Below are 26,932 nucleotides of genomic sequence, written 5' to 3'. Positions count from 1 at the left end.
CCTTCTTTGGTTGTCAGTGGCCAGAGGTCCAGCTTAACTGCTGGAGGTGAGTCTTGCACAAACAGGGAGGTTTTGTGTGAGGATGTCTCTCAGGGTAGTTTCTGTTTTGCAGTTGTGGCAGGATGAGGAGTAAAGATTCCGGAAGCAAAAACAAGCTGTAACAGAACCTTCTCCCCCTCTCCAGCGTGTTCTACGTCTTCTACGAACAGTACCTGACCATGATTGACGACACTCTCTTTAACCTCGGTGTGTCCCTGGGTGCCATCTTCGTGGTGACCGTGGTTCTCCTGGGCTGTGAGCTGTGGTCGGCAGTGATCATGTGCGTCACCATTGCTATGATCTTGGTCAACATGTTCGGCGTCATGTGGCTCTGGGGCATCAGTTTGAATGCGGTTTCTTTGGTCAACTTGGTTATGGTGAGTCCTGGTCCACTCAGTTTGTCCCTCACTCCTTATGTCACTGCTGTACATTGTTTCTTGGGGTGAGAGATCAAGGCCAGCTCCTGCTCTTGGCGCACATGGTCAGGTGGGGTCAGTGGCAGGTGGAGTTGGACGTGGGTGGTACGTATAGCAATGGAAATGTGAGGTCATGGTTTGGCTTAGGCATTCTGCCTTTAAATTATTATTCTGGGGCTTCCCTGGTGGCGCAGTGGTTGAGAGTCTGCCTGCCGATGCAGGGGACACGGGTTTGTGCCCCGGTCCGGGAAGATCCCACATGCCGCGGAGCGGCTGGGCCCGTGAGCCATGGCTGCTGAGCCTGCGCGTCCGGAGCCTGTGCTCCGCAACGGGAGAGGCCACAACAGTGAGAGGCCCGCGTACCGCAAAAAAAAAAAATTTATTATTCTGAAGGGTGCTTTGCCAAAGTATGTAGCCTGATGACAGCACGATGTTCAGTTTTCAGTTAGAAAAACTGCCCCTTCTCAGTGGAATTTTCTGACCAAGGCCTTGTGCCTTCCATGTGGTTGCCAGGTGCTTTTTAATAGTCTTGAATATGTGCACATTTGAGAAAGTATTAACAGAAAACAGACACAGTGCATCTGCTCTTCAGATACGAACTGAACGTGGCTTCAGGGGGAGTGGTAGTGAGGCCCAGCTAAAGAAATGACAGTGTGCTGGCTGGCTGGGGGTTGGGGGGAACTTGAGAGGTTTCAGCTGTTTCTCCGTAATAGAGGCAGATCTGCTGGAGGAAACTGTGCCTGGAGGGTTCCACACGCTTCCTGGGACAGTTTAAGTTGGTGTGATGGGAGCTTTGTCTTGTAAGTTAGAGGCGGTGCTCCGGGCTCCTTTACCTCCCAGGTGCCCTGATAACCACAGATCCCAGGAAAAGGGGTGGTTGCTTTTACTGTTTTTAACTGGAGAAGGGCAGTTGTAAAGGAAGCACTTTATTTCAGAGCTGTGGCATCTCCGTGGAGTTCTGCAGCCATATCACGAGAGCGTTCACGGTGAGCACGAAGGGAAGCCGCGTGGAACGGGCAGAAGAGGCGCTCTCCCGCATGGGCAGCTCTGTAAGTACAGCCCGAGCAGATGACTCGGGCAGATACCTCACCGCGAAGTACCCAGCTTGGTGACTGAGTGTTTCTCAGGAGAAGGAACTTTAAGATTCAGTAGGGAAAGCAGAATTTGTATCTTTTACTTAGCAGCAGCTCCTAAGGATTATAGGTTTTCAGGCAATTCATGAAATAGCTGTATCTTGCATAGAGCTCCACCCTGAAATTCTTTAGAACTGTTACTGCTGGAGACTCCTTTGCAGACGACAGTATGGCTGAAGCAGTAAAACAGAGAAGTTTGATTTGAGAGCCGTTTAAAACCCAAGCCAGCCATGTGTGCTGAAAAGCAGGGGAGCTGCCATGCTTGGAGCCCAGTGTGCAGTTTGTGGTTCACATTTGGAGAATCTTCTCAGGCTAAACCAGGATACAGGACTGAACTATGAGCCAGTTACTTTACCACCAGACAACACTGTTACAGAGTAACAACAAAAAGTGTGTAATAAGTAGCATTGCCTAAAAAAATAGTACATACCTTAATTGAAAAATAATGCTGTTGGAAAAATGGCACTGATAGACTTCAGGGCTGCCATGGGGTCTGTGCAGAATACACAGCTTTTACCCTTATTACACCTTTTTTCCCCTCAGATTCATAAGTAGCAAATAAAACAATTTAGGCAGAGCCTAATGCTACTTAACAGTAAATCTGAAAGCTGGGGTTCGGTCCCCCATTACTTTGGACCTTGGCTTTTAAGAAATCCCTCTGTGAGGAAGTGTTCAGTTACGGTAGGTGATAAAAGTTGCTTCTAACCGCATCTCTCTTCTCTTAGGTATTCAGCGGAATCACACTAACGAAATTTGGAGGCATTACGGTTTTGGCCTTCGCCAAATCTCAAATTTTCAAGAGATTTTACTTCAGGATGTATTTCGCTATGGTCTTACTGGGAGCCACTCATGGATTAATATTCCTCCCTGTCTTGCTCAGTTACATAGGTAAGAGTTTTTATTTTTAACCTAGTGGGATGGAGGAAGCATGATACTAAAGGAAAAGGATACCTTGAAACATTCTTTTGAAGTATTTGAATGTACTTGTACTGATGGTCATTTGATAAATAACACTGAGTAAAAAAACTTCTAAGAGAAGAACTCCAATCCTGGGGCTTCCTGTTCGTCCATACTACTTCATTAGAAAACTGGAGGCCTCGCGTCGTCAGATTGGAAGTGAGTTTGTGCATCAGCAGCCCAGGGCTCCTCCCTGCTGAGGTGAAGGACATGCGTCCAGCCACAGCCCAGCGGTGCCCTGGAACAGCTCTCATTTCCATTCGCTGTTCTAGCGGAACACTGCCTCTGCTGGTCACCTCTAATTTGGAGTTCTCCTTAGGATCTTTTTGCCTCTGTGGTCACTTCAGCTTCTGTAAATGACCTGTGGCTGAAAGAACAGTACTAATTTGCTTGATATATAGCTTTGTGATTAAGAAAATGAGGGGTTTTTTTTTCCCCCTTAATCTCTGGGGGATAGGAAGTTGTGTTAGAGTAGAAACTATCTCCTTTTCTCCTAAAGAAATGATCCCAAAGTTCATTCTTTTTATCCCTCACAGGACCACCGATAAATAAAGCCAAAAGTTTGGCCGCTCAAGAGCGACACAGAGGTACAGAGCGAGAGCGGCTCCTCAATTTCTAGCCCGCTCACGGGCTTCGGAGACTCTGCAGGTCAGGTAGTCGGTTTACCACTGGACAGCAGCTGCGTTGTCAAGGCTCGGTTGAACCCTGAGTGCGAGCAGATGTCAGGCTATTAACAGCAGCAGCTTCGGCCATAGCGCTTGTAAACTCAGGAATGCAGACTCTGCCTTGAAGCAGTATTACTGAGCCTGGAGGTAGCCCCAAGACGCTGGAGCGCCTTCCGGTTCTCCAGGAACAAAGCCTTGTTCTCGGGCAGGCAGAAGGGACCGCTAGGAAGGCTGCTCTCTGCTCATGACACTTTCTAAAGGCCAATCAATGCAATGTTTCTCCTTTTGTAGGAGTAAGCCATCACACAAGTTCTATACCATATTTTTAGTAACATCTGAGGATGTCGTAGATATACTTTATTACAACATCTTGTAGTTTAAAGAGCTTTATTAACGCAATAAATTAACTTTGTACACATTTTATATATATATAAAAAGAAAAACTAGCAAGTGACCTCAGAATGTCGTAGGCCTCATTAGAGCTTGGTCTCCAAAAACCTGTTTGAAAAAAGCAACGTGTTCTTCACAGTGTTCTCCTGTGAAGGAAAATACAGATTTAATCTGTTAGACAAGGCACGAAAGGAGGAAAACGAGAATGAACACTTTGCAGCTCCTAGATGTGGATACTGGGTTTTGACTTATTTTTCTTTCATAAAATACTTTGTTTTCCTAAGCTCTTGAGTTGTCCTTTCTGTTTACCCAGCTTGTGCCATTACAGAACCTTTACAGCCCCAAGCAAACTGCCCTCTGCCCTGAGAGATGGGGGAGAAGCAGGGTGATCAGTGAATGCTGGGAGCCCTGAAAGAGTTACAGGTTCCTCCCCATCCTAAGGAAGAGGGTGCTTTAGATTTCATAACTTTGGAGATAAGAGTGATTAACCAATGCTTTCTGCCTAAAACTAAAACATCAACAAGCCCCAGGCCATTACAACCCTCCGCAGCCATTTCCTGTCTTGTTCCTAATTCTTCAGAAAGGGCCATTCCAGGCCCAGATGTCAGACGGAGCTGGACCCAGGCCACCCTACCTTCCACCCCGACACCCCACTGCAGTTCCAGAGCAGAACTCCAGTTCCGTCAGCACCTTGAATCCACTCTCACTACAACAGGCTAAGGATTATGCGGGCTGGTACAAAATTTTGTTTTTTAAAAACTAACCCGAGAGTTCTCCAAACCAAAAGGCTTCTCGCCCCCCCCAGCTGCCAGTGCTCTCCTGCTACTGTCCGAGTCTCTGGTCGCCCCAGGTCTTTTCCCTGCAGCTATATTCTCACCTGGTGTGAAACTAGGGTTCCCTCGCAAACGCTGGTTTCGCTGTTCAAAAAACCGGAATATAGTGTAGAAAAGCATGTGGTCTTCAGTCTGCTTTGCAGCATCTAAAAATTTTCGTGCAGAGATGTTGTCATGGCCACCAATGCCCCGAATAAACCTTAAAGCAGCTAACACTTGGTGTTTGGAAAGGAGAACTTCTACTATTTCATCATTTGCTGTGGAAAGTCGCTAGAAGTAAGGGAGAAAGAGAAATCCGGGTCAGTGCAAGTAATAGGAACATGCTTCTATGGGGTTTAAAACTCTGCTGTATCAGAGTTACCTTCAACATATCCAGAGACAGCTGATGAGCAGGAGGGTAAAAACTTTCCAGGGAGAGCAGCAGACAAGCCTGGAAGACCCATTTTCAGATTAGATTTGCCGTATGTTGAAAGGTCAAATTTTAAGTCACAAAAGTAAAAATTGGGTGGTACTTACCAAAGGCTTCGAGTCGCTGAGGACATGGTACTGCAGGAACTGGTGCAGCGTGTAGAATAGGTTGTGCTGGACGAGCGTCTTGATGACAAGCTCGTGCAAATAATGCTGAGACAGAGACAGAAGGAGAGATGGTGTCCACGTCGCCCAACTACGACAGACTAGAGGCTCAGTATGCCGAGGACCACGGCTGCTCTAAGTGACGGGTGAGAGAACCCAACCTGGCCTGAAACTGCTCATTCCACCTGAGAACGTGGGGTCACGTGAGGAGGGTCACTGAGTCTGAGGCAGGTGTGCAGACTCTTGTGGCGTACAGAGAGTCATCTCAGTTAGGCACTGACAGTGCTTTTACTTGAACAATCCCCTGCCCCTCTAACGTGGGACCACAGATGCTGGCTTGAAGGTACCTGTACTGTGATCTGAAACTGGTTCAGAGAGCGGATATATTCCATGAGCACGGCTATCATGAATTTCTGAGGCATCTCCTACAGAGGGGAAAAGTGTTTAGAACCAGAGTGGCAGAGGAGGCTCCGTGTAACAGCTCCTTGTTTATCCGCCCCCCTGCTTCCAGGGTTCTACTTGGCTGCTTTTGCACAAACCTCTCCAGAACCCCCCGAGTCGGGGATCATCTTTAGGCCTGTGTATTAGAAGCCAAACCATAAGCACTCAGTCCTCACCCAAGATACCCCAGTTACTCTAACCACATTCTGAGTTCTACTCGTTTTCCTCAGTCCCCTTCAAATGAGATCTTTGTTTTGGGAACCTTCAGTCCAGAAGGGGCGGCGAGCCTCCCCTACCTTCTTCTCCGCAAACGCCGACAGCACGTGGGTGTACATGTCAGACTGGTCGACCACAGCCTGGGTGCGCGCCGGCCTCCTGAGGAATGGGCCGCTCCGGCTCTGCCCCGCTTCCAGTGCCTGCACAATACATCACAGACGGGACCTCAGTCGTCTTCCGGGACATGGCGTGTTCGCAGTTAATCCAGAAAGACTGAACCCCTAGATGCTGGGAGCCTAAGACGTGAGCAGAGGATGACACTTACTTCATTACTTGGACAAAACTCTTTCCTGTGCTGGCCGGGGAGGAGTTTAGGAGGTCAGGAAATACACCAGTGTTCACGGATGGAACTAAGAAGCCTAAGTCATAGTTTTACCGAGACTTTTATTTTTTTAATTTTTGGCTGCACCGCGCCACATGCAGGGATCCTAGTTCCCATACCAGGGATCGAACCTGTGCCCCCTGCAGTGGAAGCACAGAGTCTGAACCACTGGACTGCCAGGGAGACTTTTTTTTTTAACCTCTTAAAATAACTCCCTAATTTTGTTAAATCACAGACCACCTAGCATTTGGGTTATCCCTGAGTAGCTGAAGGGGATGGGCGTTCTGGGGTTTTTGTTATTGTTTAAAACCACTTCCATTTTTAGCCTTTGGACTAATCAGATTCTTGAAGTGGAATCATTCATTCCACTTCTCCTGAACTTATTTCTAGCTTCAGAAGATACAATAACAGTACAGCAGACCCCGAGAAGCCATGCTAATTTTTTCCAGCCCTTCACAACACGCACTTGAGCCCACTAGAGGAAAAGCACAGTGCTGACGCTGAGTCACCACAGTCCTGAGGGGATGCTGACTGGGTGCCAGGACACGTCTTATTTTTTATAGCTAGTACATCCTCAAAGGAAAGGAAGAACAAGCAGCAAAATGATTATATTTCTGATTTACTGAGTCTAGGCTCTGGATTGGCAGAAAGACATATAAAATAACCAAACTGAGACTGCTTTTTTTATCCATAAAATAAAGGCAGACCAAGGAGCTATCTACGTGTAAGATCAAACATAGATTAAAAACAACAAAAGCGGGCTTCCCTGGTGGTGCAGTGGTTAAGAATCTGCCTGCCAAAGAAGGGGACACAGGTTCGATCCCTGGCCCGGGAAGATCCCACATGCCGCGGAGCAGCTAAGCCCATGCTCTGGGCCGCAGCTACTGAGCCTGCACTCTAGAGCCCGTGCTCCGCAACGAGAAGCCACCGCAATGAGAAGCCCGCGCACCGCAATGAAGAGTAGCCCCTGCTTGCTGCAACTAGAGAAAGCCCGCGTGCAGCAACAAAGACCCAACACAGCCAAAAGAGAAAATAATAATTTTTAAAAAACAACAAAAGAAGGTGAAGACATTAAGTGATGTTCAGCCTCTAGCTCATGCGACACAGGGACTCTGATTTACGTTCCCCCTACGGCCGGCCACCTTGCCCTTTGGCACACAGCAAACCTCAGTGGTGTCATTCTGTCAGAATCTTGTGTCATAATTACACAGACAATATACCCGGGGTGGAGCAGGGAGGAGGCCCTCGTCAACTTACCAGTGTGTAACTCTGCTCGGCGTCCAGGTACTTCTTATACTCCTGGTTGAGTTTATCAAAAACAGTGGCTATCACAGGCAGCGTTGCTCTGTCTGACTCTGTCAACACTGGAAGGAGTCAGGGTTCACACAGGTTGGCCAACCTTGTGTGAACTTTAGAACTTAAACACACTGTGAGAGAAATGACTCATTTCCGGGGGCCACCAGGGCATTCAGAGAAACGGTGTAGAGACTGGGGCACAAGGGCTCTCGCCAGCCCTTGTCGGTTACTAACGTAGCTACGGAGGGCGTCAGAAGATTCTCAAAGTAGGTATAAATGTCGTGAGTGACTTGGATTCTGAAACAGGTTTGTTTTCAAGCTGGGGAGGGCAGCCTCTACCCTCACGTGTGCCCATGTTTAGTTTAGTCTTTGCCCAGGAAATGTCTTGTAGAGACAAGTCATTTTTATACTGAGCAGCCTTTCCAGGGGGTTAAATAATCCACTTGTCACTAAGCCAACTGGCTGCAGACAAGATAAAAATGTGGCCCGTCTCCCAGTGGGCGGCGCAGGCAGTGTCAGGAATCAGACCGCAGGGTGAGGACCCCACTTACTCTGCGAGCACACCGACAGGACGACGGTCTTGCATTCCCTTCTCTGGAGGAGGAAGTCCATGAGCCTGCCTTTATCTGGCAAGAGGTTTACTATGGGCTGAAGTTTCACCTGGAGGTTCCAGAGGTAACCTGGATTGAGAGGCAGCAAATTTAATAGTGGGACGCAAACCAAAACAAAAGCCCCAAAGCTGGTTCCCCTCAACATTCATGGGGGGACGTGCTGCAAAGCACAGCCAGTGGCTGCTTCTCACGCCAAAGCACAGGCTGCGATGTTCAGGACACGTCTGACGACAGTGGGACTGGCAGCCAAAGCACCCCTGCGTGTCGGCAGACTCCTCAGAGTGACCCTCCACGCGCCCCCGTGGAGTGTCTACTGCATACAGACAGGCGACCCCTCCCCGCACCTGACCAACCCCCTTGACCCTGAAGGGAGAACGGGTGTCTGCAGGGCACGAACTTTGGTCCTGGGCTCCGGTTTCTCCTGCTCTGGCTCATTGGTCACAAGGCAATTCCTGAGGCTCCCGAAGGAGCTCCGTAACTCAGCCATCCACCAGCCCTGAACCTCCTGACGCCCACACTGCCGGGCAGGCGGGCAGAGCCCTTCTCAACCGGGGCTCCAGGAGAGGAGAACCAAAGGCTTCACTGGAAATGATCTGAGTCACCCCTTTCTCAAGCCTCCCAGGGCTGGCACCCCTCAGGACGGACGGGAGACTGCCAGCAAGCCCAGCTTCCTAACAGCGTGACCCCCACCACGACCCACCTTGGCTCGCACTGATGATGATGTCGGGTTGAAAGACAATCCAGGATGAAGAATCTACATGTTATAGGAAATTCTAGACCAGGAAGAGATGAAGACAAAAGGCAAACCCAGCTCCCGTTAGCATCCTCCCACCCTGTTTGCTGAGGCCGCCCTAGGTGCCCGGCCCTTGATGGGAAGGAAACCCCACAGGCGCTTCCCACGACATTATTCACGCCTGACCAGGGGCTCGGACCACCCTCAGACCCCAGTGTAAGGAGAGGTGACAGCTCCCCTGTTGTTCCCAGCCAAGGCCTTTGGAAAGGATACAGAGTTTACACGGGATGGGGGACTGGCTGGTCACGGGAGCAGGACCTACAAAGAGAGGAGACACGTGTGTGTGAGGGCTGGTGACGCGGCCAGAAAGTGCTGCCAATCCTGGGACGTAAAGGTAACGCTTAATGCTTCCTTCAGTAAATGTTCATTCAACTGTAGTTAAATAACGAAGAAGTGAACTGTCGTGTCCACTGATAACACCTGTAAGGAGGAAGCGGGAAGTCGAGAACCATCCATGAAGATGTCTCGCCAAGGAGAAAGCAGGTCAAGGTTCAATTCACAGCGTTTTCTTTTTTACACACATGCACATTAAAGAACTGAGAAATTCACCTGAGTGATTCAGAATCAAATACTCAGATAATTCACTGAGACTATTTCAAACAAAGTGTTTTGTGGCTTAATTATCTAAATAATGAGCTCAATTCTCCACTGCACAGTGTAGGTCCAGGCAGAGATCTCACCTGGGAAGCAGACCCCCCCATAAAACCCTCACGTGACAGGGACTCACAACTACCAGTGACATTGCTCGAGTGTGTATGTCTGGGGGGGAAGCCCGCAGTAACCTTGATAAATACGGCCTGCAAACTGAACATGACTATTCCTAGTTCTGTTCCAGCTACCCAGGTACAATCGGAAAATAGGTTTCAGTCGGCAGGTTGGAAAAGGTGGTAATTTTGCACAGACCCCCCAGTAGAGGACAGGGCCAGACCAGACAAGCTGAGGCAAAGAACACTTGCGCTTGGAACCTACGAGTGAGGGTCCTACACGTGGGCCTTGACTGGCTACCCATCACGTTGACTGAATGCTTTGGTTTTGAAAGCCCCCAGGTGATCCTAACGTGTAGCCTACTCGAGAGCCACTGGTTGGACAGACCAAAACCAGAAGGGGAAACGAGGGAGGCTGGCTCTTCCCCAAGTTGCTGGTCTCGTCTTTCAAAATAGTCCAACAAGCTCTTCCTGACCTGCGACAGTGCACCTGTGACAGCACACCTGCAACAGCTCAGATGGGCAAGATACAAAGATGCTACAAACCTGTGAGGGGCTTGGAGTCTAGCAGGAAAAACAAAAAGTCATTAACCACAAAAAACGCTTTGCCAACCCACTCTAGAAGCCCAGAGATTCACGGACTCTTGAATTCTTATTAATCTCTGGGCTCTTGTTTTAGCCACACCTGGCCTTTGCTTTATATCAACAGCCAATCAGAACCTGACTACCTTCTTACTGGTCCTAAACAACTGGAACAGAGCTGAAGGACTGAAACGTTTATAGTTGTTTCTGCCCCAATTCACCAGCAGTTACCTTCATGCTGAGTGAGCAGCAGATACAAGCCAACCATTTGACACAATCTACTCTTCTAAACATCACTGCCTGGGAAAAGGAAGAAGCTGGAAAGAACAGAGGGCCAAGAGACCTAATCAAATGTGCGAACTACAGCTGGCCCTCGAACAAGGCGGGTTAGAACCGCATGTATCCACTTATACAGGGATATTTTTTTTCTTTTTTTAAAAATTTATTTATTTTTGGCTGTGTTGGGTCTTCGTTGCAGTGCACAGGCTTCTCATTGCAGTGGTTTCTCTTGTTTTGGAGCACGGGCTCTAGGTGCACGGGCTTCAGCAGTTATGGCATGTGGGCTTCAGTAGTTGTGGCGCACGGGCTTAGTTGCTCCGCGGTATGTGGGATCTTCCCGGACCAGGGCTCGAACCCGTGTGCCCTGCATTGGCAGGTGGATTCTCAACCACTGCGCCACCTGGGAAGCCCAGGAATATTTTTCAACAGTAAAACCCACTGTGGTTGGTTGAATCCTTGTATGCAGAACCTCGGCTATGGAGGGCTGACATAAATTACATGTGGATGAACCCCACTGTTCAAGGTCCCACTGTAGCTTATTCTCACACCCTGCTCAGCTTCTGGCTCAGCTGGCAAGTGCTCCTGCTAAACCATCAGCCAGGGCCTGATCTGATTCTTCCCTGTGACAGGTACCAGGATATCCTGCCAGCAGGCGAGGCTGACACACCAAAGCTATCTGACGGGGATTCCTTTTAACAAAACGCTCCTCCCAGAGTTCCAAATGTGTGCCATCTGACTATGGTTTACACACTGAAACTTCAACTAGCTTACTCTAGACTCCAGTCTCCTTGAAGAGAATATGATTTGAGTTCTACCTTAGAATCGATTACATTGGGAAAAAGCAAAAGGAACCAAATGGTTTCTTTCCCTTTTTCTGAAATCCTGACCCTCTCTCTTCTCTGACTTCCTACTGCCACCTCTTCAGGTTGGAGGAGTGGTTCAGAATAACCTCAGAACCGCAGCCTAAGTACTTACTGTGACCATCAGTCAAGGGAAAACGCAGTATTTATTATAATTATGACGCAGAATGTGAGAAAGATGAGGAAAAGCGATCCCAGGTTAAAATAACAGCCATGAGCAACCAAATTTAACCTCAGGGCCACAGAGCACAGACCAACAGAAACGTCAAGGTCTTATTCAACATTAAAAAAAACCTCTGGGCTTCAATGGGTAATCACAACTCTCCATTTTAAAGCTCAGAGAAGAGAATCGTTCTATTTTCTTCAAAGGAAGAGTCTTCTCTCTTACAAAACACTTTTCACGAGACTTCCCTGGCGGTCCAGCGGTTAAGACTCTGCACCTCCACTGCAGGGGACGCAGGTTTGATCCCTGGTCAGGGAACTAAGATCCCACAGGACCAAAAAATAAAAAAACACTTTCACAAGAACACAATTTTAGCTTAAAGAATCAGCAGGAGTATCATTTAAAAAACAAAACAAAAAACAGAATCACCCCTTGCAAAAGCAAACAGATCTGGGAAGCCCTTTATCTGCTCCCCCATCCATGCACACACGGAGATTCCCTTTTACCTGCCACAGGGATCTGATAGGGCTGAATGGATCGAGCTGGAAGCACCGGGTGATGGAGGGTAACGGTGCCATCGAACTCCCCCCTCAGCTTGATATCAAATATCACTGATGTCTGAGGGGGAGAAAGACAAGACGGTGATATCAGACAAACCACGGTTCCACCCGTCCCTCTCGTGACCTCACACCTGCCGTTTGGGGTCAGCTGAAGGAGCCCCGTGTCTGCGTTCCACCCCTGCATGCTGGTTCTTATTTGAGGAGGGACCTGCTGGAACATCCCAGCTCTCTTGTACATGTCTATCAGCTCTCAGAAGTATTCCTGGAATCTATGACATGCTGCCTCTGAAGAGCTCCATCTTTATTAGTTATCGACACGGGTGTCACCAGCCTCCAGGAGACAAGGAGGGAAGTGGCTTGTCTCCCACCAGACACCCAGCTGATGGGGTAGAAGCAGCAGGATCATTCTAGTTCTTTCTCTGTGGCCACAGAGCCTCAAAACCATCATCATCTGCACTCACAGAGGAAGTACAGGGCTCATGTGCTCACACAACACACTGGCTCGGCAGGGAATCCCCAGCTTAGATGATTCGACCAAATAATTGTTCCAAAGTCCAATCTCCTCACATGTGTTACTTTGTGAAACAGTTTTTAATTATGTTATTCAACTGGTAGGGTTTTCCTAAACCATCTAGAAATCCAAACCCATTCCACCTGGAAGATCAAAACTTTGAGCATAAAAAGCACTTTCTAGTCTCTTTCACAATATTTTGTCCATTTTCACAGCTCTTTCAAGCAGGACACCCCCCAACACTCGTACCTCCGTGTCCTGATGATGAACGACCACCAGGTTGTCCACCACGTTCAGGGCGAACTTCCCTGTCCGGTTTAACTTCAGTATGTGCATCTTTTTACAGGCGCCTTCTCTGTAGGACAACAGAAAGGTCAAAAAATAGATCGACAAGCTTTAGTTCATATTTTACAATCGGAGAAGGGGAAGAAAGCATTAAATATACCGTGGTAGGTGATATAGGACTACCTCCGCTCCAGTACTATTGGAGGTCCGAGAATGATGCCTCAGGAAGAGAACATATAGCTGTCCGTATCTAATCACAGAACAAAGAGACGTAAGTCATACTGGCTGTTTGACGTCCCTCCATTCTAACTGCAGAGTTATAAGGCCATAGTTAAGTAAATTAAGAGATATTTACTTAATGGGGTATTTCGCAGCCAACAGAAATATTTACAAAAACAGTGCAGTTAGCTTAAAAATAAAAAAGCCTATTATAAAGTTAAGTGAAAAGGGGGGATGCAAAACTAAATATAGCTTGGGCTTCCCTGGTGGTGCAGTGGTTAAGAATCTGCCTGCCAGTTCAGGGGACACGGGTTTGAGCCCTGGTCCAGGAAGATCCCACATGCTGTGGAGCAACTAAGCCTGTGTGCCACAACTACTGAGCCTGTGCTCTACAGCCCACGAGCCACAACTACTGAAGCCTGTGCACCTAGAGCCTGTGCTCCGCAACGAGAAGCCACCGCAGTGAGAAGCCTGCACACCGCAACTAGAGAAAGCCCACGCGCAGCAACAAAGACCCAACGCAGCCAAAAATAAAATTAAAAAAAACTAAACTAAATATAGCTTGATCACAATATTTCAAAAGAAAAACACAAACTTCTGCAGAATGACTTATGCAGAATGTCCAAAACTACTGGAACGAAATACATGTTGTCAAATAGCTGCCCTTGAGTAATATGCTAAGTCCATTTTCTTTTTAACTTTCTGTAATTTCCCAGTTTTATATAATGAGTACATTCCTTAATCACAGGAAAATATTATCACTCTTGACTTTTAAGCCTCATCTGATACATGTTGCCATGACCAGTTCCTGCATGTACACTTTTATTCCAGGAGTTCACACTTTGCTGGGGCTGCCTCAGGGACAAGGAGGAGACTGGGGGAAGGGTCTCCCCCTTTGCAAGGACTGTTCTCATTTTATCTTTTTCTAAACCAGGATGCCGCAGATTTCTTAAAAAAAAAAAAAGCATTCTAAATGCTAAAAAATTTTACTGTTTGGAAACCACTGTTTTAGGCCATAGAAGAATCAGAAGTAATTTAGGAGCAAACTGTTTATATTTGTTGAATATGGGTATATAGGAGATTCTTTGTATCAGTTTCTATTCTTGTGTGTTTGAAAGTTTCATAATAAAGTTTTAAAATTTGAGATATCTGCATTTCCAAATGAAAATATATCTTCCTACGTAAGTAATTCAGGTGTACATTTGTTAGATCAAAAATGTAAACTATGTTTTTCTTTAGAACAAGTATGATATATTTTAGCTAAAAAATAATGTGTGGTAAGTTTTGACTCACTGACTGAAAAGAAATTTCTAACACTAAGAAACCTAAGAAATAAATTGGTTCAATGTTCTCATTTTATCAGACTAGAATGGTGAAAAATTCCCTAAGATCACAAAGTTAATAAAATCAAAAAAGAATGTCAAGAAGATGACGGGCTTTCTACATTCCTAAGATCTGGGTACAAAGCAGGGAAGGCGGAGTCCTTATCCTGTGTTCCAAGGCTACTGGAGCACGGGCAGCCCTGGAGTTCTTACAACATGCTTCTTCTATCATGATATCACTGAAAGCAATTATGAGAAGGAATTCTCTCAAAGAACAGACATACATCGTCGCCATGGCAATGTCTCTCTCTGAGAGGCTCAGTTTAGTTGACTTAGGTGCAGCTGGTAATTCGATCTCAAACTTGGGCAGCTTTGACATAGTGCCAGCCTGTTTGGGGAAGAAAAAAGTTTTAAGAAAAGCTTATTAAACCCCCTCTGATGTTTTAGCACTCCCCACATCAAATCATTGAGGATATACACGCACTATGTCTTTCCATCCTTTCCAGGGTCCCAGGGGCCTGTCCCAAGGACTCATTCTTGGCGGTGATGGGATGGTACGGGGTGCCCTCTAGTGGTCGGAAGTGGCAAGGCTCTTGTTGGAGAAACGTGCCCCTTTGAAGTTACTGATCAGTTAAGAGGTTAGAGGAACGAGGTAGGAGGGGAAATTTTTTTAAAGGGAAGCTGACTCTTACCCGGAAGTAGAAGGGCTGCAGCACATTTCCAAGCACCGTGGTGGACAGCAGAATCACAGCACTCTCGGGACAGTACATGTACCAGTTCACATTGATGTTCTGGCTCTTCAGGAGTTTCAGATTCCGTTTCTCTGGTAATACCTGATGCAAAGTTCAAGAAACAGAGCCTTCATTTAAAAACAGCAAATGGGGCTTCCCTGGTGGCGCAGTGGTTGAGAGTCCGCCTGCTGATGCAGGGGACACGGGTTTGTGCCCTGGTCCAGGAAGATCCCACGTGCCGCGGAGCGGCTGGGCCCGTAAGCCACGGCTGCTGAGCCTGTGCGTCCGGAGCCTGTGCTCCGCAACGGGAGAGGCCACAACAGTGAGAGGCCCGCGTACCGCAAAAAAAAAATAAATAAAAACAGCAAATGGGGAATTCCCTGGTCTTTCAGAGGTTAGAATTCCATGCCTCCACTACAGGGGACACGGGTTCAATCCCTGGTTGGGGAACTAAGATCCTGCATGCCACGCGGCTTGGCCAAAAACAAACACAACAGCAAAGTGTCTGAAGACTGGGACTTCCCTGGTGGCACAGTGGTTGGGAGTCTGCCTGCCAATGCAAGGGACATTGCATTGTCCCTTCCCAGGTTCGAGCCCTGGTTGGGAAGATCCCACATGCCACGGAGCAGCTAAGCCCATGCACTGCAACTACCGAGCCTGCGCTCTACAGCCCACGAGCCACAACTACTGAACCCGCATGCCATAACTACTGAAGCCCGTGTGCCTAGAGCCGGTGCCCTGCAGCAGGAGAGGCCACTGCAATGAGAAACCAGCGCACAGCAATGCAGAGTGGCCCTCGCTCACCGCAAATAGAGAAAGCCCACGCGCAGCAATGAAGACCCAACGTAGCCATAAATTTAAAAAAAAAAAAAGCCTGAAGACTGACACAGTAAATGAAGAAAATAATAAAAAGCAGAAGAAAAAACCCAGTAGGTTAAACAGAAAAAAATAATCATTTTTATTTATCACAGCTACCATTTATCCAGCCCTGTGCTTAGCGCTTCCAAATCTTAGCTCGTTTACTCTCTCCACAACGCTGAGAGCTGGGCATCATTAGGCCAATTTGAGAAGAGAAAATAAGGCTCGGAGAGGCGAGGGGACCTGCCTCCCCAGTGACGGCCTAGGCAGCCCACTTCACTGCAGGGCAGGGCTGAGCCTCCTCATTCCCAGGCACCGTCCACCGAAGGGCAGGGAAGAGCAGCATCCTCACTGTCACGGAAACGGTCAAAACAAACCCGTGCCCCTGGAGCCACGTGCACCGAACCAGGCACCACCCAGCCTGCAGTCTCAATTTGAGGCTGGGAGGGCCTCCCTTCTTCTAACAGACGTGTTCATGAGACTCAGCATGCAAACCTAGTATTCTATAATCAAGGCACATTTCAAATATACTCTCAATCTTCTGATACATTAAGGAATGCTGAATACAGCCCCAAGATGTTAATGCTCCCAGAACACTGCCCTGCAGAACAGACCTGGAAGTCAGGGTTGGGGGTGTGGGTTTCTCGATAATCCAGGTACAATAAAATAAAGATGTGATAGAGTCCTCTTTCTTTCTAACTTATTTCTTGAAGATCTGAAAACCATCTAGATGACCTGAATGGACACTTTTCTACTACTGAGAACAGAAAGCTATACTTTTAAATGATTGCCCGAGGGAACCCTTCTGTAAAGCAAGCAGTCATTTCCTTGCTATCATAGGTACAAAATTCTATTTCTGTACGTATGGGATTCGTGTAGTTTTTCTTTTTTTCTGCTGGTCAGCTAAGGTTCTGATTACAGCCCTACAGCAAAGCACCACAACATTCACTTTGCACACTGTTACACAGGTATATCTCCTCCATTAGTACATTCTAAATTACACTGCTTTCGTTAGGGCAACAAAGATAACACCTGAAAGAATACTAACACTCTCCACATTGGCTCCACTTAGCAAGATCTCAGAAGCTTTCCCAATAGGTCAGGCAGCTAGAACATACTAGAAGATAAAGAGGAAGGTGCAAAGTAAAATCAGTAGAGTGAAAAGGCAACCTACGGAACGGGAGAAAACATTTGCAAATCATCTATCTGATAAAGGGTTAATATCCAGAATATATGAAGAACTCCTACAACTCAACAACAAAAAGAAATAACCCAAATAACAAAGCACTTGAATAGACATTGTCCAGAGCACATGCAAATGGCCAACAAGTCATGAAAAGTTGTTCAACATCACTAACCAGAGAAATGCAAACCAAAGCCACAATGAGATACCGTCTCACAACCAGCAGGATGACCGCTATCAATAAAACAGAAAACAACTAGTGTTGGTGGTGATGTGTAGAAACTGGAACCCTGTGCTCTGTTGGTGGGGATGTAAAATGGCATAACTGCCATTGGAAACAGTATGGAAACAGTACGGTAACCCCTCAAAAATTAACAACAGAATTACCATGGGATCCAACAATCCCATTTTAGGGGTATATACTCAAAAGAATTGAAAGCAGGGTCTCAAAGAGAGACTTACACACTCATGTTTCTGGCAGCATTATTCACAATAGCCAAAAAAATGGAAGGAATCCAAGTGTCCATCAGTGGAAGAATGGATAAACAAAATGTGGTGTATGTATAACAATGGAATATTATTCAGCCTTAAAAAGGAAGAAAATTCTGACACATGCTATAACATGGAAAAACCTTGAGGGCATTATGCTAAGTGAGATAAGACAGCCAGAAAAAAACAAACATTGTATGATTCCACTTATATGAGGCAGAGGTTCTTAAAGCAGACAAATTCATAGAAACAGGGGAAAAACAGTGGTTACCACGGGCTGGGAAAGGGGAAATGGGGGAGTTGTTGTTTAATAGGTACAGAGTTTCAGTTTTACAAGATGAAAGTTCTAGAGATCTGTTTCACTACAATATGAATATATTTAACGCTAATGAATTGTACACTTAAAAAATGGTTACAACGGTAAATTTCACGTTATGTGCTTCTTATCACAAAAAAAATTCTTTTTAAGAGGAAGAGGCAGTTCAAGAGGAAACACTAATGTACAATACACAAAAGGTGCTTACCTCCCTCGTAATGAAACATACAAATTAAAATGGCTTTCCACCTCTCAGACTGGCAAATGTCTACAGACTTACAACATCCAATTCTGCTAAAGCTTTGGAAAATGGAGATTCCTACATTGCTAGTGAGAATGCAACTTCTAGAAGAAATTCAGTGATATCTTTTCAGCTTTCTAGATGTTTGTACCTAGGCTGTAATTTCCCTTCCAACAATTGCCTCACCTAAGAATATAAAACAATGATTACAAACCCGTTCACTGCTTGAAATCACTGTAGAATTGTTTGTAATCACTAAAAAGTGAAAACAAGCATGAAGTTCGACAGGAACTGGTTAAACTGCAGCAGGTCCACACGACAGAACAAATATGGAAAGACGTCTAACGACAGCTATGCCAAAAATAATAAATAAATAAAGCCACAAGTTTACATACACCATAACCATTTCTGTAAAATAAACAAATGTTGCTCCCTGTGTAGGAATGAAATGGAGGAACATGCATCGAATGGTTCCTAATGGTTACTTCCAGGGACTATGGGGGACTTTTACCTTCCATATATCTTGGTAACATTTGAATGTTTTACAAAAAACATGTATTACTTGTAATTAGAAAAAAAGAATAAAAACCCAAACGGAAGACTGAAGCTCTGGAATCTCAAACTATCTATCCAGTGCTGAATTCAAAAGGCGGCCAAACACGATCACAGACCTTTCTCTAGCGCATGTGAGTAATACAGTACCTGGTAAAACTCGATTCCTTGATCTGTGATGAAGACAATTTCAGTAGAACTGGTCCAGCAGAATCCTAGTATGTTGGCATTCTTGGTCTGAAAAGAATTGTAAAAGATTCTTTTTAATTAAAAGAAACAAAAGATGTATGTATAATTCTCTTCAAAAGCTTAAAATACCTTGTTGTTTGTATTGCTCTTTAATAAAAGTTACCAAGATTTGATTACTTATGAAAAAATCAAACTTTCTTTTAAATACACCGCTCCCAGATTTTCACCTGTAACGCCTCACTGAGGCACTTGAATCTGAAGTCCTTCTCGTCAACAGGACAGAGAGAAAGGCAACTGCCCAGCACTCACTGATACCAACCTCTACTTTAGGAATCAAAGGACAGCTGACACTCTGAGTCAAACACATCATAAAAGCTGGAGTTATAAAGGCCTAAAAGTTCTCTGTGGCTCTTGCCCCAAATGGGGTTGGAGGCCTTGAGCCCCGTCCCAAGTCACGTGGTGAACAGCAGCAGTGGGAGCCGAAGGGCAGCTGGGCCAGGGCCAGGGCTCTGCTGCACACAGAGCACCTGGAGCTCTGCCAGGGGCTCAGGCGTTTGCAGATGGGCCCCTCCTTGCTGAGGGACCCACCTGGATCCCCAATCAGCAAAACCGTCCCAAAAATGAAAAAGCTGTAACCTATCCACCTGCAGCTTCTGCGGGTTTCCCAGGTGCCGCGATGCCCGCTGAGCTGAGCCCCCACTAGCCTAGCTCATCATAGCCGGCAAATCTAATTAAAATGGATTAGAATCTCCACCGAGGGAAAGAAGGGAGGGAGGAGGGAAGGGGAAGGACACGAAGAGCACAAGTCGAGAAAAGAAAACATCGTCAGGAAAAAGGGAAAAAGAACTCCTTTTCCAAAAACCTCCAAAGAGGCTGCTATCGCCGCCCAGCAGAGAAGGGCAGGGGCAACAGGAAGATGACAGCCACCAAGTGCTGACGTGGCTCGGTGTTCAGCATCCTGCATCCATTTAATTCTTCCAGCTCCATCTTACAGACGAAGAAACAGGCTTTAAAAACTTTAAGAAGTGTCCAAAGTCAGAGCCAACATGAGGCAGATCCCAGCATTCAAGCACAACCTGCTTCCAAGTTCGTGCTCTAAATGACCACGCTACCCTGCGCCTCCACCCCCGGAGCTAACGCTCACCAGCTGGAAGAGGATCAGGCCCATACCTTGCACTCCTGAGTGTACTCCAGCTGAGAACTATCCGGGGTAAAATTAGAAAAATCCTGGAAAACAAAAACACGCACGAGGAGAAATGTGGACTGGGCAGCATACTGCCGACCTACTTTGGTATACAATGAGACAAGAGAAAAAGACAAATAAATTTAAAAAGTGATCAGAAAAAAAACCTGACAAAACCCGAAGACAGGAAAAATAAAAAGACTGATTTGGACAATCTGCCCCCTTAACAGCAGCAGGCCGACAATTGAGTTTTTTTAAACGAGTTAATCCAAATACTGTCAGGGTTTAGAAACTGATTGAGAATTCATTCCTCAAATGGTTGATTTCAGAGAAATGGGTTGCTGTATTTTACTAGGGGCTTTCCAAAAATTTTAGTAATTAATACTTGACAGAAGGAAACAGGATTCTGCCTCCTTCCCGACAGCTTTTCCTCTACTTCACGAATGGCGATGGTGAAGATTTATGAAGACTAAAATGCTGACAGGCTGCTCCAGCTTTGAATATCTGCTCCTATTAGGTTGAGCATTCAAAGATGAGAGAAGTGAATAAATGGAGTTACTCTGGTAAGCTTAACTCACAAAGTCTCCAAAGATATGCTTCGCATAACCTATGGTGCTGGCTGTCAATCAATACGAAAGATACCTGAGGTTCCAACTTACTTTAAAAAAAAATTAAGTAAAAAATTAAGTAAAAAAAAAACTAAGGCCATAAGTATTTACCCATTTAAATGTCTTTCTCACCTTCAAGAATCCAAAGGCTCAAATACAATGCAGCATAACTATAGCTTCCATGACATTAAAATAATAAATGGTTCCTTTAACACTGGAATTTTGCAATTCATTCTCTTCCAAATGTACTTCTAATGTCCTTTTCTTCATACTGTATTTAAAGATATGTCTTACCACAGTCTTTGAGGTCCTCTGAACAGCCAATATCTTATTTTCTAAGGAAAATTTAATGCACTTCACTTCTCCTTTGTCCTCCATTCTTTAAAAGAAGAAAAAGCAGGTTATGAGTTACACTTCAAAACTGCATTCTAGCATCTAACATTTTGTGAGAAGAAAACAGGCAAGTTAAATATTCAGGAAGGGACTTCCCTGGTGGTGCAGTGGTTGAGAATCTGCCTGCCAATGCAGGGGACATGGGTTCGAGCCCTGGTCCAGGAAGATCCCACATGCCGTGGAGCAACCAAGCCCATGCGCCACAGCTACCGAGCCAGTGCTCTAGAGCCCACAAGCCACAACTACTGAAGCCCATGCGCCTAGAGCCCGTGCTCCACAACAAGAGAAGCCACCGCAATGAGAAGCTCACGCACCGCAACGAAGAGTAGCCCCCACTCGCCGCAAATAGAGAAAGCCCACGTGCAGTAAGGAAGACCCAGTGCAGACACACACACACACACAAAAAAAATTCAGGAAGCAGCAAATCTTAGTTTAAAATTAAAACTATGTTTCTGAAGCTATCAGTAGGACTGCTTTTCAAAGAACAAAGTCCAACTGGCAACGGGTGGCGGGAGAAATCGACAGAACTGCAGGTAACAGCGACTGAGGGGTTGAGAACATTGCACTTTCACCTGAGCCTCCCTTTAGGCGTAACTAAGTCCAGACCCATGCAGTAACTTTCTCCACACACTGCCGCCTTCCCTCTCCATCGCCCTCACAGCAGCACTTTCTTTTTTCTTTGAGATGCTGGCAGCTGTGAAATATTTATTTACTTATTTTATTTTTTTTTTGCGGTACGCGGGCCTCTCACTGCTGTGGTCTCTCCCGTTGCGGAGCACAGGCTCCAGACGCGCAGGCTCAGCGGCCATGGCTCACGGGCCCAGCCGCTCCACGGCATGTGGGATCTTCCTGGACCGGGGCACGAACCCGTGTCCCCTGCATCGGCAGGCGGACTCTCAACCACTGCGCCACCAGGGAAGCCCTACTTACTTATTTTTGATTGACGTACAGCAGTGCTTTTGAAAGGAGTCTACTCTTTGCCACCCAGTACCCAATGGGCTGCACCGCCAGGTGGGCTCCACCTCGGGTCTCACAACTGCCTCAATCGGACGTTACATGGGAAGTCAAGAAATGGACCACAGAGGAAACTCTCAGAGGAAAGGGGATGTTCACTGTCCTGACTGGTGATGGTTTCATGGATACACGTGTCGAAACTCATCAATTGCATATGTCAAATATATGCAATTAATGATAATTAGACCGCAATAAAGCTATTAGAAGTAAATAAGATGTTTTTTTAAAAGAGGGTTAAGTTCAGTATCTCCCCCCCCCAAGCCTTCCTGAGCCCCTTAATCTGGATCATCATGGCCTCACCCTCACTTTCCACACCCAAGAGACCACCAAGTCTTACCCCAGACCTTCTTAAGCAACCCTCGAGTGCCTATTGTTTGCTGGTCTACAGTGCCTTCAGGCTGGTCTTCCCTGCCTGCTCAGATTATAGCAATTGTCTCTTAATGGGATCCCTGACTGACAGGCTCCCAGTAATCAAGCTTCAATGCTGCAACAGTGCGCTCTTTCCAAACACTGATCTCATCATGCCACGCCCCACCTTTACCTTCAGGAACGAGATAAAGCCCGAAATCCACAGCAGAATATAGCCGACTGCTGCCAGAGGTCACACCACCACCCACCCCTTCCCTGCATGAAACCTCATTTTCAGTCACACAGACTCGGAGTCCCCCCAGCACGGTGCCTGCATGCCTTCTTGTTCCCTCCATCCGGAAGCCTCTTCTCTTCTCTACCTAGAATCTTGTCTTTCAAGCCTCGCTCCACTCTGAGGCCTTCCCCCGCCTGGCAGTGGTCTTCCCCAGCCCATCCCAAGACAAACGTCCATCTCTTCTCCGTGGCCACATTCTGAACAGAGCACTACTACAGCACCTACCACAGTAAACTGTATGAGTCCACTCACCTGCCTCCCGCTCTAAATGTATGACTTTTCTAGAAGGGAGCCAAGCTAACTCAAAGCCTTTCCACACCTGATGCCCAGCACAGGGGCTGCAATCAGTGTTTTCCAAACAAACGATGATCAAAGAAAAAGAGGCTGCTTCATTTTCTGCTTCAAAAACTGTTTCCTATTTACACAAGCCAATTGTAAAATGTAAAATGAGGGCCTACACTGTACTTTCCCCTTCTGTAATCAAAAGAGTTAAGGTGACGAGATAGTTTATCATCCAAACTGAGATATCTCTGAAAGTAAAAGAGGCTGCTCTTCATTCCCCTTAAGTATAGTGCAAGCTGAGATTTTAATGCACTTTATTAGACGGGAAACACTGACCTAGGAATCTTCTCCACCTCCCAAACGCTCTGCAAAGACCCTGGGCCCAGAGAGGAAATGAAGGCCCTTCCCTCAAGAAACCGGAAATAGGCACATCAACGCACCCAACCGGCTAATTTCAAGTGTCAGGAAGTAGGTGCCCTGCGCTGGAGTATCTGGATCCCAAAACAACAGGGAAGGCCTCCACACGTTCACTCTGCAGGAGGTACTGAGATGTACCACCAAGGCTGCACAGCTCCCTTTTCCTACAGACTGGGATATGCCCCCCACTTCAGCCCTCTTAGCGGAGACAAGGACAAAATTTAAAACGATCTTCTGAACGACAACAGAAAAACACCATTTTGTTTACATGCTGAAATATTCTGAAAACGTCAATACAATCATTACCTAAATGAGATGGGATTCCTGTCATCTGGGCCTTTAACTACCACTCCAGTAGCTCCACCGGATCGAACAGCAAAAACCTGAGAGGGAAAAGCAGCAACGTTTTAACGGCCTGAACTTTTAAAGGCTTTAGACACATATACCAACCTGCAACGATGATTTCTGCTACACCCTACCCTTGGTTCAACTAAACTAACGTGGCACATAGCAAACTGCAGAGGCTTGGTGTCCACACGAATCTTCAGAAAAAAGAGAGTAGAGACCAAAAAAGTCTCCCATTCCGAGAAGCCCGCCGAGCGAGGCTCCAAGTTTTAATCCGTTTCGGCAAAGGCGACGCCGCGGCACTTGCGCACACCCTGCTCCTCCTCCCCGCTGCCCCCCGCACCCCGCCCCTTTACAAAATTCCGAGAATAATGAAAATCTCAACGTCTAAATCTTTGAATGCAAGGGAAACTAATGACAAATACAGACAACAAAAGGGGCCGAGGAAACACCGGAGTGCTACCAGCTGATCACACCGGCCGAGGGGCGCAGGGTCGGCGCGGGGGCTGGGGTCCGCCCCGCTGTCACTTCGTTGTGGGGGAAAGCCCCGGCCGCGGCGGAGCCTGGTCCCACAGGAAGGGACTGGCGCGGATTCCGCGCCCGCACGGCAGGAGAGGCCCCAGGCCTGGTCCCCGGGCTCCCGGCCCTAGCGCGCGGGACACCTGGGGGCACCGGGGGCGGCGGGCAGGGCGCGCCGGGCCGCGCGGGGGAGTAGGGCGCGGGCCTGCCCGCACCTGCTTGTTGGCCTCATCGAAGAAGACGCAGTTGACCGGGTTCGCCTTCTCGAAGTGCACCGGCCGCTCGCACAGCTCCAGGTAGTAGTCCTCCTCGCCCATGGCGGGCGCCGCAGCGGCGGCGGTGGGCCCGGGGGCGGCCGCCAGCGTGGAGCTAAGCTAGCGGCACCCGGCGCTGGGAGTCCGGCAGTGCGGCGGCGACGGCGGCAGCGGCGGCGATCTCGCGGGCTCTGAGGCTGCTTCCTGGTGCCACGCCCCCAGCACTGGGGCACGTGACTCGCGGCGCCGGCCCCCTGGCCACGGGAGGGGGGCTTCCCCCACCGGCCGAGACCAAGGTCCGCTCTCCGTTAGAGGTTCCTCCCCTTTCCGGGAGGGCGGGGTCCCAGGGCGGCCCACCGGGCGGAGGGCCGAGGGCGGAGGGCCGAGGGCGGAGGGCCGAGGGCGGAGGGCCGAGGGCGGAGGGCCGAGGGCGGAGGGCCGAGGGGTGACCCGGAAGCCTGTCGGGTGCCGAGGGAGGGCGTCGGCGCCCTGGATCCCAGACGCACCTTCGCTGACACGTTCCGGGCCTGCCTCCCACTCCGTTCCGGGAGGCTTGCTTAGGGCCACGTTCTCGCGTGGGGCAAGGCTGCCCCCGGGTCTAGGGAAAGCGCATCCTTTCTCTTGGGAGGGCTTCTTGAGCCTGCCTCTGAGGGAGCTTAGTAAGGGAGAACAGTACTGTGGTCAGCACCTGGTTGCTGTGAGCTTGCAACAGGGAAACCTAGTTTAGCTTGCAGGTCTGAAAGCCTCTTTTGATGGTTTTGATAGTTGAGGTGGAGGGCGGGGGTAGGTGGGGGTAGCTCCTCATTCAAGAGATAGAAGACAGAGATGGGAGGGAAGAAGGGAGGATCACGGATGACGCCCTAGGTGTCCATTCTCGACAACCAGATGGATTTTGGCACCATTCTCCAGGATACAGAGGCTTGAGAAGTTTGGCAGGGAAGTGGGAAAGATCAAGAGTTGGGTTTTCAACATGTGAATCCAGAGAAATGACAGCTAGACAGATGGATATATAGGTCTGAAGCTCATCAGAAGAGTGACAAAACTGGAGATAGAAATTGGGAGTTATTGGAATATTTGAAGCAGTGGAATTGGGTGGGATCACCTGAGACAGGGACATAAAGGAAAACACACACACAACCAGCCTTTAGAGGCCAGGACCAGGAATCAGCAAAGGAGGACAAGCAGAGCCTGCCAAGAGAAGTAGACAGAAAACCAGGGAGAGGGTTGTTTCTGGAGATGCGTGTGGAGACTGTTTCAGGAAGCGGGTGCTGTCCGCTTTGACAAAGGCGCTGGGAAGTCGGCTAGAGAGAGCACTGAAAATGTTCCAGAGCAGGACCCTACTGAGCCTTCCTGGGATAGACCCCCTCCCCCATATCCCCTACTGAAGCTCCTCTCTGAAGTACCCAGAGAATAGTATCTCATGCGTATTTCCTGAGTTTTTCAGATGCTGCTCCATCAATTTGAACAAAACACCGCTCCTCAGGGTCCCCAGAGACCTCCATGTCACTATGTTTGCGAAGATTTTTCGGTCATTGTATGTTATTTCCCAGAAGCATTCAGTGCCTCTTAATCACTCCCTCACTCTCTTGAAACTTTGTTGATATTTATTTTTGTAATTATTTGATTATAATCTGTTCCTGTTGTACTGTGAGATCCGTGAGAGTAGGGCCTGTGTCATTTGTATCACAGTCTCTCAGCCCTTACATCAGTAGCCTACTTCCTTATCTCCCCTTGGATGTCTCAAAGCACCTGGAAATCATCATCTCTAAAATAAAACTCCTGATCAACCCCCACCAGGGTGTTCTCCAAGGGTCCCCTATCCCAGTTAACAGCACTGTTACCGAATTGGTTGACTGGACCCACTCCGGGGCCCTAGCCCGGGTGAGACCCCTTGTCTTGACCACAGAGGAGGCTCTTTTTCCAATCAGATTCGCGTAGCCAACAGTGAAACCAATGCTGAGACTGGAGCAGCACAAGCTTTATTCAATGGCCAGAGAATGGAGAAGCAAGAACCTAGCTTGCAAATCAACTTCTCAACCCAATTTGGGCAGAGACACCAAAAATATAGGAGGGTTGAGGTAAAACGGAGGGAACTGGAAAGAGTGGGAGGAATAGTCATGAGTTATTCAAGAACAGGGGTCTTATTTGGACCCAGAACTGATGCAACTCCCCTTCTCAGTCCTTCTGTGGGCTCTTCCGGTTGTTGCCATGGCAGTTGTCAGCTGTATTGCTGCTGGTGGGCATGGCATTTAGCTAACATATTATCATGAGCATGTAATGAGGCTTAAGGTCCACAGGAAGTCAAATCTGCCACCATCTTGGGCCTAGTTGGTTCTAACCAGTTCTTATTTTTTTTCTCTTTGCAGCTTTCTCCTGAAACTCAGACACGAGTAATTGGTTTCTAGTCGAGGGAGGGGCAGGGGTGTAATTCTGGGGTAACAGCACCTCCATCCATCCAGTTGCACAAGCCAAGAAGCTGGAGTCC

The 26,932-nt window shown here is 47.7% G+C and overlaps 2 protein-coding genes across 6 annotated transcripts in view; one reads left to right on the top strand and one right to left on the bottom strand.

Annotated features, from left to right (window-relative positions):
- NPC1 (NPC intracellular cholesterol transporter 1) overlaps window positions 1-3,588 on the top strand; it is a 47,181-nt gene extending 43,593 nt beyond the window's left edge. Inside the window, exons 22-25 of one of the 2 annotated variants that reach the window (XR_009521733.1) lie at window positions 185-416; window positions 1,169-1,255; window positions 1,391-1,504; window positions 2,314-2,330. Coding sequence is in view for 1 of the 2 variants with exons in the window: in XM_060028790.1 (XP_059884773.1) it covers window positions 185-416; window positions 1,391-1,504; window positions 2,314-2,476; window positions 3,082-3,164 (592 nt within the window). In the remaining variant the exon portion in view is untranslated. Of the gene's footprint in view, window positions 1-184; window positions 417-1,168; window positions 1,256-1,390; window positions 1,505-2,313; window positions 2,477-3,081 lie in introns of those variants that run through there. The other variant, XM_060028790.1, reaches the window with a different exon arrangement.
- On the bottom strand, window positions 3,581-24,623 carry RMC1 (regulator of MON1-CCZ1). 4 transcript variants are annotated; one of them, XM_060028792.1, is made up of 20 exons: window positions 24,409-24,623; window positions 23,636-23,712; window positions 20,875-20,959; window positions 19,960-20,016; window positions 18,751-18,837; window positions 14,923-15,063; window positions 14,515-14,618; window positions 12,850-12,939; window positions 12,654-12,759; window positions 11,840-11,951; window positions 8,959-9,003; window positions 8,653-8,706; window positions 7,893-8,021; window positions 7,303-7,409; window positions 5,744-5,863; window positions 5,354-5,431; window positions 4,950-5,054; window positions 4,795-4,863; window positions 4,478-4,703; window positions 3,581-3,746 (listed from the first exon to the last, which is right to left on the bottom strand). In XM_060028792.1, the coding sequence occupies exons 1-20, from the start codon at window positions 24,508-24,510 to the stop codon at window positions 3,667-3,669; spliced, it is 1,974 nt and encodes a 657-aa protein (XP_059884775.1). In that variant the 5' UTR covers window positions 24,511-24,623; the 3' UTR covers window positions 3,581-3,666. The 4 variants fall into 4 exon arrangements, with proteins under 4 accessions (XP_059884775.1, XP_059884776.1, XP_059884777.1 ...); XM_060028793.1 differs by lacking the exon at window positions 12,850-12,939; XM_060028794.1 differs by lacking the exons at window positions 23,636-23,712; window positions 24,409-24,623 and adding an exon at window positions 21,288-21,433.
- Between the last annotated feature and the right edge of the window lie 2,309 nt (window positions 24,624-26,932).

This window comes from Delphinus delphis, chromosome 13, assembly GCF_949987515.2.
Source record: "Delphinus delphis chromosome 13, mDelDel1.2, whole genome shotgun sequence".
Taxonomy (NCBI): Eukaryota; Metazoa; Chordata; class Mammalia; order Artiodactyla; family Delphinidae; genus Delphinus; species Delphinus delphis.
The sequence above is the reverse complement of the archived record's forward strand: the minus strand, read 5'-3'. Positions and strand labels throughout refer to the sequence as shown.